The sequence below is a fragment of the Neoarius graeffei genome, chromosome 10 (genome assembly GCF_027579695.1).
Source record: "Neoarius graeffei isolate fNeoGra1 chromosome 10, fNeoGra1.pri, whole genome shotgun sequence".
Lineage (NCBI taxonomy): Eukaryota > Metazoa > Chordata > Actinopteri > Siluriformes > Ariidae > Neoarius > Neoarius graeffei.
The window spans coordinates 26736002-26749413 of record NC_083578.1 but is presented as its reverse complement, the minus strand read 5'-3'; the positions used below and the strand labels follow the sequence as shown (position 1 = coordinate 26749413).

Genomic DNA, 13412 nt, shown 5'->3' with positions numbered 1-13412 from the left:
AACGTTTGCTGAACATGAGATTGGGTTCTAGTTAGTGCACCTCTGTATTATGAAAAGGAACACGTTGGACTGAAAGTAAAAGGAATTTATATTTCATGAGGAATGAGGGTCACTGCTGCTGTCTGTGAATGTACACGTGCGCTTTAGATCACGTCCCAGGCCCCTGTGCTGTTCGTTTTCCTGGAATAACCTGAAATGGTGAGGTCAATCATGAGAGCTTTCAGACCATAGGAAGACGGAGAGTGGTTTAACTACTTCTGTCATTTGTGTTGTCGTTTTTTAAGCTGGTTATAGCTATGGGAGTGACGTTATTAAACGTGTACATCTAGGAATGATATTTAGCGAAATCTGCACATAAAGTGTAGAGTTTAATCCTCGTTGCAAAGCCTATACTCTCCAGGCACGCGTAACAAATAAATGTAGCACGTTTGGCGTAGCACGTCTGGGCTGTAATCTTCTACCACACGAATGCCGTGACCCTGGTAGATTATCTTGCCTTTCTTGCAAGCTTCGCGAACTAGGAGATATTTTATCTGGTATCTGTGCGTGCACAACAGAACTGGACGCAGTCCCTCACTTGCCTTGGGCTTGGCCGTAAGACTATGGTGCGCACGATCGATTTCTGGAGGATTTGGCAGTCGTTCTTTTCCGAAGACCTCAACAAGAAACTCTGCAAAAAACTGAGTCGGACGGCCGCTTTCAATGGATTCGGGCAAGCCAAGGATACGTAAATTGGAGCGGCGGCTACGTCCCTCCAGGTCGGATACTTTTGCGGCTAGCTTAGAGTTGGCATCATGCAGGTTAGCGCACACAGCTTCCAATTCTTGTAATCGTTGACTAGCATCGTCGGAAAATAATTCGAGTGAGGATATTCGTTGACCGTGGCCTTCCACCAAGGAACGAATTTGATCTAGCTTAGTCCATCGCTCCCAGAGCAGATTTAAATTCAGCAGATAGGGATTCTTTGTGTTGTTCCAAAAGCGTGGTCATAGCCTCCATGGTTAAGCTAGCCTTGGATGCTGGCTCCTCTTTTTTGCTGTATTTCCCTGGTTTACCGGCCATTCTTGCACTTTCCAGTGGCAAAAAAAGTATGACACAATTAAATCAAAAGCATTGACTGTTGATGTAGAAAGTTAGATGGGGTTAGAGATGAATTTTATCTACTTTCAACGAGAGCTTGAGAAATTCACGTCTACTCCATATTCGCCAACCCTGGAAGTCCCAAGGCCATGTTTTTCACACATTCCAACACAGTTCTAAAAACTGCTTTTTACAGCGTCTGCTTTTTTTTAAGTACAATCATAACATACATACTACATAGATATTATTGTAGCTGAACTTGGGCTGAATACAAAAGTCATATGACTTTGAAATTACTGCTGAGATTTGTTGAAATTGACGGCAAAATCGGAGCATTCCAAAATCATTAGGGTGCCAGAAAATACCCTCAGACCCCAAAGGGTTAACTAAAAAGGCAATCCAGATTTATCAGGATCCCACCCATCCTCTCCACCATGCGTTTCAGCTGTTGCCATGCCATCAGGCTGCAGCCCTGTAGTCCCAATGGCCAAGAAGAAGGGCTACAAAAATCCTCCATCCCATCAGCTGTGGCCATTCTCAATAAGGGACTACTCAGATAAACCGCACATGATCTTCCCACTCAGCACACACTCACTTTTCAATTTTATCTCTCTTACTTTTTTCCCCATTTATTTATTTATTCATTGTAAATTTGCTTTTTAGACTGAACTGGAACTGGCTATGCCATTTGCTTATTTTACAGTATTTTGTTATCTATTGTTTTGTGTGATGCATTTTGTCTCTTTTGTCTTCCATGCCAGTGCCAAAGACAATTTTTTCCATTTTATGTAAGTTTAACGGACAGTAAAGTATTCTGATTCTAACTCGTATGCTGCGCTTTACAACCATGGTGAGCAGAAATGCATCCCAAAATGCACACCATGTTAAACCTTGAGTAGCCTCGAGTTGGATGGGTTACAACTGCCACATCGGGTTCCAAACTTATCAGTCAAGAGCAGAAATAGGAGGCTACAGTGCACACAGGTTCACCAAAACTGGCCCAAGTTTCCCAAAAGCATCGCAGCACAAAGATCATCGTTAAATGGTAGCGCAAGCAGCCCGATGAACACTCTCTCTCATAGTTCAGATGCTCTTTTGCATTAAGAGGCTTTTGGGAAACCCACTGCTGGGTAGTTGACATTTGGAAAAAGACAAAGTGATGCTTTCCAATCTTCAGCTGTCCAGTTTCAGTTTGGAAGTGTATTTTTAACAATTTATTTAAGCAGTTTAACAACGGTGCTTAGACTTAGAATTGAGTTTTAGGCTACATCCACACGACAACGGCAACAAGATTTTATTAAAAAAAAAATCGCGTCCACATGGGCAACGGATCAGTAAAATATCAGGTACATATGGCAACGCAGCGCTTGCTGAAAACGATGCAATACACATGCCACACCTCTATGTGCGCTGTAAGACGGTCCCATCAGAGACACCAGAAGAATAGAAGAAGTAGGACGCATGCGCATAAACCCCTTCTTCTACCCGGCGTGAAGCACTCACAGGAACAAACACATAACAACAAGAAGATGGCTGCGACTACGCGAGGAAATCGTGCCTTCTGTGTGTACAAATTAGTTTTATATAACTTAATTTTCTTATTGTGTGTGAACATTTTGAAAAGCATTTTTATATAATTTATATAACTTTTTATATTGTGTGTGAACATTTTGAAAAGCAGTCTTATCCAATAAAAAAAAGAAATTCAAGAAATGGTTCAGTTACTTGTTTATTTAAAAGAAAAGCTGTATACAAAAGTGAATGCAATGCAGTGGTTCATACAAAACAGCGAGAGTGCTGCTTGTTCTAGTCATGTGCAGGGCTCGAAATTAACTTTTTTTTTTCTTTGTGTCCCCCAGTGGTCCCGAATTCTGTGTTGTATTGTCCCGAATGGAAGCAATAGTGTCCCCATTTTTTTCCTCTCTGAAATAACCAGTGGTTAATATTATCATATGAAGTTACTATTATATTTGTAACTATGCGATTTTGAACCCTTTATATCATTTTTACAATAAGTCACAAGACACAAGCGACACATGTCCTATACATCATCTACTTCAAAATTACAGTTATTGCATTTTCAGTTTATTAAACTTTGGCGATCTCACTGTATGAATAGATACCCGTTTATTTAAAGGGGCCAACTAGCTCATTCAGAAAATGTTTCAACTCCCTACATCTGCAGTACACTTTAGTTGAAAATAAGACCCCTTTTATGTTCATTTCATCTACTTGTACCTTGAATATCTGTTGGCACTTATAAGGCCAACTTATAATTTTCACCATTACCGTTATCCATTTTTATGAACTTTCCGTTATCCATTACCGTTATCCATTTTTATGAACTTTCCGTTATCCATTTTATGAACTTTCGCTGCCGAAACGTGGGTGCAAATGTTAGCAACATCAGCATAGTGGCAGGTCCGAGCCTAGTTGTGCAGCTGACTGACTAAACTTTCTGAACTAGAAAGACACCAAGAAAACTCACTTATTCTGTTGAACGGTATCTTCCGTCAATATCATCCACATCATTCCTGTTGTATTTTATAACGTGTCTAACAGTGCTCATTCAGTTCATTCAGTTGCTAGCGTTGCCTGCAGACCAGGCGATGACACTTTGGATCCTGAAGGTCCCGGAGACGTTATGTCTGGGCTTTCAGTTTCTTCCCCGCGGTCGGTCCGCTTCAACCACTTAAGCATTTTTGTTCTGGCAAGAGTCGGCGCAGCGTGTGCGGTAGCAATTCCATTCCAAGTCCATATAATGCAGACTCCGGCCGAAGATTCTAGACCAGAATGCGCTGCTCTGTAGCCTACGGATGCAGGTGCATCGAAAGTGTAGCTACTATGTATTTTTTGCTGTTAACGTTTTAAAATTAAAATTGACAAATTAGGTGAATGTCTAGGGCGGCACGGTGGTGTAGTGGTTAGCGCTGTCGCCTCACAGCAAGAAGGTCCGGGTTCGAGCCCCGGGGCCGGCGAGGGCCTTTCTGTGTGGAGTTTGCATGTTCTCCCCGTGTCCGCGTGGGTTTCCTCCGGGTGCTCCGGTTTCCCCCACAGTCCAAAGACATGCAGGTTAGGTTAACTGGTGACTCTAAATTGACCATAGGTGTGAATGTGAGTGTGAATGGTTGTCTGTGTCTATGTGTCAGCCCTGTGATGACCTGGCGACTTGTCCAGGGTGTACCCCGCCTTTCGCCCGTAGTCAGCTGGGATAGGCTCCAGCTTGCCTGCGACCCTGTAGAAGGATAAAGCGGCTAGAGATGATGAGATGAGAGGTGAATGTCTACGTATGTGTTACGGCTTTGTAAATAATATTAATGTAGAACTTTTTTTCTAGATCTATTTTTTTCCATTGTCCCGGGATTGTCCCAGATATGATAATTTTGTGTCCCAATGACATTTTTTATGGTCCCCGGGACGTCGGGACACCGTTAGTTTCGAGCGCTGGTCATGTGGTTGTGACGTCATCGTAAACAAATCCGTTCTACTCATCCAGACGACTTCGCAACGGCGCTGTTGCCAGATTTTTCCTCTCTGGAACCCATTCTCGTTTTGGGGCACCCAAAACGCCGGTGCCGTGTGGACGCCAGGCCGAAACGATAAACAATTTTATCAGATTCACCTGAATCCGTTGCCGTGTGGACAGCCTCTTAAGTAAGTGGGTTTTTGATTGTTGTGGGTGGGTTCCCCCCCTCAGTAAAGGAGCCCTGTTCAAACTGTTGCCTGTGGTGAGCATGCTTATGCTACAGATGCGTTGGATGGACTTGAGGACTGCTGGCATATTCCTTTCATCTCCCAATGCAATTATTCGCTTTGTCCTTATGAAGTCATTTTGAAAATGACCAAAGTCCACAATGGCGTGCACAGACATTTTGGGGGGCAAGTGCTCTGGGGGGAAAAAAGGGCACTTTTTTGCGCATGTGGAACACCTTATTATAAAAGTCTGAGATTTAACCCTCCTCTTGTGTTCGGGTCGCCACTGACCCGTTTTAGTTTTTAAAGGTGCAAAACAACCACTTAATGTTAATTTATTACATCAAGGCTTTTTGACTTTGCCAGGAATCTCTAGTTGAACAAAATAGAAAAAGAAATTGTTTTCCTAAATCTGAAAATGGTCTAGCAAAAAATATAATACTTATGTGCAGTTGTTTCTGTATGCGACGGGCTACTTCACGACAAAATAATTACAGCTTGGGCTTAGAGGGCAAACAATACATTTTCACTCGATTCATGTGTTACCTGGCTGGTGGGGCAGGGGAAGAGCTGACTGACTGCCCGATGTGTTGTCTGCGCTACGACAAGGCCGTGGCTTCCAGGACGCTATGCTGCTGCAACCTCACATTGAATGCACTGCACGCTTGTTCACGTGACAGAGCAAGAGAGACAGAGGTCCGGTGTGTGTGCGGAGGGGGCACACATCAGGACATTATTTTCTCACACGCTTTTAATGCCGCAGCTTTTCTAAAAGATCATGTCGACATTGGCCTCAGTAAACTGTAAAAATTAAAAAAAAAAATTCAAAAGGGCACTTTTTTGGACAGAGGGCAGAGGGGCAGGTGCTTGAGCACCACCTCGTGTCTATCTGTGCACGCCACTGTCAGTAGGCAGATCATTAGTTTGGAGAAGAAGCAGAGTGCAGCAATGGAGAAGACAATGGAAAAGGATACATCTCCAGAAAAAAAAAAATGGAAGGAAAACAAATCTCTGCATTAACAAAACAAAAGCTTGCAAGTAATCAGTGCCATCTTGCTACTCCCATGGTGCAATGCCTTCCATTCATGACTCATCCTTGATTACAGCGGTTCTGCTCAAAACTGGTGAAAACGTGGGCCGGGTTGCTACCTGGCACCAAGGTTCAAAGAACCCTGAGCGGAACTGGTTGAAAACCCCGTTCCCTGTTGGTCAAAAAGGCACTTGATGAGTAGCATGCTATAGATGCACAATGGTGTAACACAGGGAAAAAAAATTAAAAATTCAGGTTTTGATTTTATGTACTGAAATAACTATTATGGTGATGATACACGGAGCAACTTTTTGGGCAATGTTGCCGAGCAGTGTTGCTGGCAACGGGCAACTAGGTGAGACACAGGGCAACTTTTCAGGGCAACTAACAATGGGCAACAACAGTTAGCAACGGCAGTTTACAGTTAGCTAAAAAAAAATCGATGTCTTAATTTTTGCTGTGACCATTTAATCAAGCTGTCTGTTGTTTTTTAGAGCTTTGGTGAGGTAAATTCCTCCATATAGAATATTAAAATAACTTACCGGCGTAAAAACAGATGAGGAGTCTCTCCATCTCTTCACTCCACTGACACTGAGCGGCCGCCATATTTGTTTGAAATTTCTGATCCGAACCTCACCGGAGGTCACATGACTCGATACTCGCGTTCTGATTGGCTTATCTCAAAAAGTTGCCAGAGATTATCAAAACCATTCAGAAAGAAACAATGTTGCCCAATCTCAATAGAAAAGAGTCAAAACGCAATTGCCCAGCAACATTGCTCGGCAACATTGCCCAAAAAGTTGCCCCGTGTATCATCACCATGAATGGTTTTGATGATCTCTGGCAACTTTTTGAGATAAGCCAATCAGAACGCGAGTATCGAGTCATGTGACCTCCGGTGAGGTTCGGATCAGAAATTTCAAACAAATATGGCGGCCGCTCAGTGTCAGTGGAGTGAAGAGATGGAGAGACTCCTCATCTGTTTTTACGCCGGTAAGTTATTTTAATATTCTATATGGAGGAATTTACCTCACCAAAGCTCTAAAAAACAACACAGCTTGATTAAATGGTCACAGCAAAAATTAAGACATCGATTTTTTTTTTTTTTTTTGGCTAACTGTAAACTGCCGTTGCTAACTGTTGTTGCCCATTGTTAGTTGCCCTGAAAAGTTGCCCTGTGTCTCACCTAGTTGCCCGTTGCCAGCAACATTGCCCAAAAAGTTGCCCCGTGTATCATCACCATTAGGCACAATTTTTACAATATCTATATAAATTAGCTGTTTTTACCCATTTTAACCTTGAAATCAGCATTTTAATGATTACCCATAATGCATTGTTTATCGCGCTAAAACAAGCAAAAACGTCAGACAGTGGAAATACTACCTTCACGTGGCGCCTTTCTCGATCGCACGTGCCTAGAAGCATACCTTCTAGAACATTCCTGGGTGGTCACGGACTGTCACGTAGCCTAGTTCGGTTGTGAAACTCGCTAGGATGGAGTATTTTCGCGAGTTTAGTGGCAAACTTTTGCGCCGCAATTTCTCTATTCTCGAAATTTGTAACCTGAAACCCTACAAGAAATGTTTCATAATGTTTGGGATTTTGAAAAATGCTTCTAGCAAGTTTATTTCGCTGTGTTTTTCCGTGAAACTTGGCATAAATCATCCTTAAGTGATGAGCGTGACATTGTTATTTTGGTATGGGTCACGGAGTTAGTTGGAAGCGGGAGAAATGAGAGTTTCTCAACTACAGCAGCACTTCTCACCATCGATGGCTGGCGTGTTTCACAGCGTTTGGGATTTACTAAATCGACTAAATCTCTAGATCTACTGAAGCTACGAGGATATAAATCACCAGGATTCTAATTTACTGGGTGAGAAGTATTATATATATTTTTTGAAAGGTTTATTCGCGCTACAAGTCCATGAAAGTTGGAATTGTTCGTGAAGGGGTTAGTTAGATTTTGGTAGCGTGATGCACACAACAAGCAAAAGAAAAAAATTTTCTTCCGAATTTCCTTGCTTTATTAAAATTATTTTTTTATACATTAAGAGACTGTGTGTTTATAATTAAGCGGTTTTTTTTTTATTATTATAGAGAATATTTGATCAAAACAGCATTGAAAGTGATTTTTCACGGGTGTAAATGTTACGCGTGACGGCCATAATTAGGTTAAATTTTAAGAACTAAAATTCTGTTAATTCTAGATTTGTGCTATCATTCTGGGGTTTTGCTGAATAATACTTTAGGGAGTTCTCTTACAATGCTGAACATTCAATGAGTTTTGGTGAAATTCTAGAAAAGTTATTTACATTTTAACGCGCCCGATAGCGATTGTGCTCACACAGCGTGCTACTCATAACTTAAAATGTGTAGATTTCATTCACTTTTAACCAGCTTAGCTTTCTCATTCAGTTTGTAAATCTTTTGTGTTCATAGCAAACACATGGAGTGGTGAAGCAGATCACAGTGGAGGAGTTGTTCGGAAGCTCTTTACCCAAAAATCCAACCCCTCCAGCTGAATCGATTTCTGGCGAGAGTTTCCTGCGTGGAATGAGCTACGGGCCTCCTCCTCCTCCTCCTGTACCCCTGGAGCCCCTCCTTACACAGTGTCTCTCTGCCAATCCACGGCTCCCTCAGCACTCCATCTCTCCCGCGCTAATGGCTCCGAGCGGGCCCGAGAACGTTCCAGCACTTGGCGGACATCGTGGGCAGGCTGGGCCTCAGGCTGCACCTCAGTATATAAACCCACTCAAAAACGATAGCCACGGGATCCCCAAGCCGACAGCAATGCCGGGCTTCATGCCCAGCACGCTAGTCACGCCACAAAGTTTCCGAGAACCTACACCCAAAGCACCAGCAGTTTTCACCAGCAAACCCGCAGCATCCGCACAAGTAAGGGCTGGCGAAATAGAATTGGCTTGTGTTTCTTTGATAGTGCAGTAGTAACACTCTTGTTCTCTGTATCTCTGACTGCTTTTCTTTGTGTCTCTTGCTCACTCCTTTTGTCTCACTGGTACACTGACTGTCTTTCTCTTCTCTCCATCTGATGAAGACTAAAGAAGCTGGTACTTTTGCACAGCCACAAGCCCAGAATCTTGTCAAACCCATTCCAGTGAGTATACACACGAAACGCTGTGAGACACTTTAACAGTGCATGTACAAACCCGTTTGCTGCAGTTAGAATGCTAGCATATACAAAATGGCCAACTTGTTGTGAATATGCATGTGTTTTTATTGTAATGCGTCTCTTTTCAGCAAAGCGTTTTCCCTTACTAACTCGCTGGCATATATTTGACGTTTATAGTGGTTTTATTGAAGAGTTGGTTGGATATTATATGATGTGTGTGGTGGGGACTGGCTGTCAAGCCAAAGTAATATTTGGGTTATGATGGTTGTAAAGGTAATGTATTTGGACGTGGAGGAATATGGAAATGACGGATATGTAGGGGATGTTACTGCCAGATGGGTTGGTTTAAGTATTTCAGAAACTGCTGATCACCTGGGGTTTTCATATTAACGTTAAAGCTAGACTGCCTTTCAGATATTAAGTGTAGGTCATAAAAAGAATTTTCCCTGACACCCAGTTATTTTTGTTCAGTGGACCAAAAGCTACTAAATGCAAATCACAGACTTCCAATTTTATTAGCTTTTTTAAAATAGAAGATTAATGAATTAAGGGCCATGTGGCCCTAAATTCTCCGCAAATTTTATTTTATTTTTTTCCTTGCTTCACCGTGACCCAATTCAAAATACCACGTCATGCATAACATGATGAGCTTTCCCCGTTCGCGCAAGGCATTGTGGAATACAAATTTAAAACCGGAGAGGAAAATGGAGGACGCGAATGAAACTGGAAAGACCGACTACAGTAATGGAAAGCGAGAAGAAAAGACGTTATGTTATATATCAGTGTTTTCCCCAGAAAAAAATTTAAGCCCTAAATTCTGGCATGATAAAACACAGACAATTGAGCGCCAACGGCGCGAAGCGAAACTAGGGGGGTCCGGGGGCGTGCAACATGCAAGTTAAACTGTTTTGTTATAGATTACTTAGGTATACGATAGATTTGAAAATCTACGAGGATCCCTTGCACTTAATTATCCATGATCAAGTAGTGTTGTAACAAAAATGTGCATGAAAATATGACCAGTGGTTTGCTCCATTTTATGCAATCCAGTGAAGAGAATCGATCATCATGACCTCCTGTTGATCACAAAGGGATCTGAACCTAAGACCTGCCACCTTAAAATAAGTTGCTGTATTTCTATAACTGTAATGATTTAGAATGTTTCTGATGCAATTACCGTAATATATGTATAATTAAGATACACTGAAAAGAAAAGTAAGGCAACTGCATATTATAAAGTTTAAATTTTGGCACTTTATTAAATGGACTAGATTAAGATTAAAACATATTTAAAGGAAAAGAAAACTTGAAATGTATGAATTGCAGAAAGATTATGTATTTATAAAAACATTCATGAAGAGATTGTGTTAATAAGTGTTAAATGTAGCATAATTTAGAATAATAATGATAAGCATTTTTGGCAGTGTGATGTCACTGTGATCCTTTAACAACAGAATAATCCGGAGCCGCCTTTTGTTAAATGGATCTCCGTGACCTCACACTGCCAAAAATGCTTCTGATTATTATTTGAATTGATATATTTGGCGCATTTGGACAAGTTCACTTCGTGAGAGTGTTTATAAGCACATAATCTTTCTGCAAACCCAAACTAATGAATTAAGTTTTCTGCTCCTTTAAAGCAGATTAATTCTCCTTGGCTTTTGCTTGGCCCAATGTTGGGCAGCCCTCTCGTAGTCCATCTCGCTGTCATCCATGCTGATGTGGATCAAATTGTCCAGCGAGTCTTCTCCTAGCTTATTAAAGTCAGTTGGCTTTGTCCGTCTGGTGGGGGACAACATCGGCAGCCAATGAGATCGCTTATAATGAATCGGAAACTTCCGGGATGTCTGACGGTTTCTTTCGATATTTTTATTGGACGGTTTGAACACGTGATCTTGACGTAGCCAACAGATTAGTTTGTTTACATCATACCATGCGGACATATTACTTTGACAGAATCAACACAAACATTGGAAAAAAGAGCGCTTGTTTAACACAAATATCAATCAGTATGTAAATGGATCTGTTATTTGCTCTCCTGTGTATCTAGTTACTTGTGGGTAGGAAATTTAACGTATCGGTATAAATCTAAGTGTATCGGATTTTAACTAAAGCGACTAAGCATATCGGGCCCGATACGCTAAAACGCTTTGGGGAAACCCATGTATATGAAGGAAAGGAAACGCAGGACCAAACTAATAAATATCAGCGGTCAGCGAGCACCTCGGTGTGATCAGCTGTTTGTTTAGCGACAGAATGATGGAACTGTCAGTGCACGGTCAAAAGTCAACCTGCGCACACGGACTTCCTCTGTCTGCTTGACTGTGCAAAGCGAGTGATTTTCATGCATGTTATTTGCTAGGGAATTCCCTCAAAATAACTTCCCAGCCAAAGAAGGGCCTGTTTTGTGATATTACGGAAATAAACACATCAGAATAACTAAATTTCACCAATTTTTAAGAAATCAAAAGGCCGTCTAGCTATCTCATCTCATCTCATTATCTCTAGCCGCTTTATCCTTCTACAGGGTCGCAGGCAAGCTGGAGCCTATCCCAGCTGACTACGGGCGAAAGGCGGGGTACACCCTGGACAAGTCGCCAGGTCATCACAGGGCTGACACATAGACACAGACAACCATTCACACTCACATTCACACCTACGGTCAATTTAGAGTCACCAGTTAACCTAACCTGCATGTCTTTGGACTGTGGGGGAAACCGGAGCACCCGGAGGAAACCCACGCGGACACGGGGAGAACATGCAAACTCCGCACAGAAAGGCCCTCGCCGGCCCCGGGGCTCGAACCCGGACCTTCTTGCTGTGAGGCGGCAGCGCTAACCACTACACCACCGTGCCGCCCCCCGTCTAGCTATAACCTTAGATATTGAGCAGACGCACTTATCCAGAGCGGCGTACACAGAGCAGCCTGGGGAGCAGTTAGGGGTTGGATACCTTGCCCAAGGGCATTTCAGCCATTCCTGCTGGTCCAGGGAATTGAATCGGTGACTTATTTGGTCCCAAAGCTGCTTCTTTAACATACTAGGCCATGTTTTCTTGAGTTTAAATGTTTTGAAGCTGAAAGTGTGCTTGTGCTTCAACGAGTTGCTTGTCTCGTTTCAGACCAAGGCGGGGCTAGTTGTGCCAGGGGAGGGGCCGTCTTTGCTACTTTCCCCCAGTGTGTTCCAGCAGTCTACTACAAAAGCACCAGAGCTGCCAAGAAATCCTGCTCCTCCACAGTCACCCCCTGCCTCTCTGGGGGCTGGAGAGCTTCCTTCAACAGTGTACAGCAAGGCGCAGCTCCAAGATGTCCTTATCCATTTGATAAAGGTATACATTTTAAACGGAGTATTAATCAACGTAGTTTAGGTTTGTAGATACTGGACACACATTTCTGCTCCAGCAGGTAAAGCGTTTCTTAAATTTGGATTTTGTTTCTGCTTTGTCTCTTCAAGAACGATGCCCACTTCCTCAGCACAATCCACGAAGCGTACATGCAGAGCCTCGCCAAAGACCTCAGCAATGTCAAACTATAGCCTCTAACCCCAGACTCCCAGACTGCGTGCTCTTACTATCAGCCCAGGGGGCTGCATTTAGGACAGAACCACAGCATACTGGTGCACTGGTTCTCTCAGTGTATCTTAGTCACAGAGGGACGAATCCAAACGCGCACATCACTCCTTTTCTTTCCGTGCTATTCTGCAAGAACGTAAGCTTCAGGATGACTCCATAGCCATAGGTCGTACCACATCTGAGCCCCGGCCATTATGAATCATGAGGGAAAGAACACTTCTTTCGTCCAGTCGTCGTCTGTCTCTTCCTGTCTGGCCACCCACCACCCTGTCCGTCATTCCATCTCCAGCTGATGCTTATGAAAGCAGATGCAATACAGGCTTTTTTTTTTTTTGCCTTTTGGAACGTTCATGTTTAAGGATGCATCAGGGTTTTTTTTGTTTGTTTTGCAGATTTGTCAATAACAGTACTGACGCTGAAATGAGAAACCTAATAACCTAATATCAATGAGCGACATCATGGAATTTTTTTTGAATGGAAGATTTAGCTCGATTTATGTTGGTTGCTGCTGCAATGAACTCCTCATGCTCGGTTTTATGTTTGCTATTATGCCGTTAGAGTATATTTAAAAGCGTAGCAGGATCAGTGAGCGTATTTAAACGCACCTTGATTCACAAGCAAAGTATAGACCTGAAGCACAAGTTCTTCAGCGCTCGTACAGGTGAAGTCCTCTTTAATGCGTAACAGTTTCTCTGCAAACCCCCCCCCCCCCCCCCCCCCCCCCCCCCTGCATTTTTAATGACCATGCTCACTGATGGCGCTCTGCACACTGACTACGAAGAATATCGTTTAAATGCCATGAGATGTTTTATCAGGATACTTGTTTTGTAGGAAGTTGCTGTAGTAGCTCCTCTTGACGTTTTCACAGAGCACTGATGCATGTCCACATCGCTTTCGGTTTGTGCCGTC

At 42.8% G+C, this 13412-nt stretch overlaps 1 protein-coding gene across 2 annotated transcripts in view; it reads left to right on the top strand.

Moving 5' to 3' along the window:
- The window catches only part of dcp1a (decapping mRNA 1A), a 48870-nt gene extending 35662 nt beyond the window's left edge, over positions 1-13208 (top strand). For both annotated transcript variants that reach the window (XM_060931675.1, XM_060931676.1), the window contains exons 7-10: positions 8243-8698; positions 8859-8918; positions 12054-12260; positions 12386-13208. In XM_060931675.1, coding sequence (XP_060787658.1) covers positions 8243-8698; positions 8859-8918; positions 12054-12260; positions 12386-12466 — 804 coding nt within the window. In that variant the 3' untranslated portion in view covers positions 12467-13208. The remainder of the gene's footprint in view (positions 1-8242; positions 8699-8858; positions 8919-12053; positions 12261-12385) is intronic.
- Positions 13209-13412: the final 204 nt, after the last annotated feature.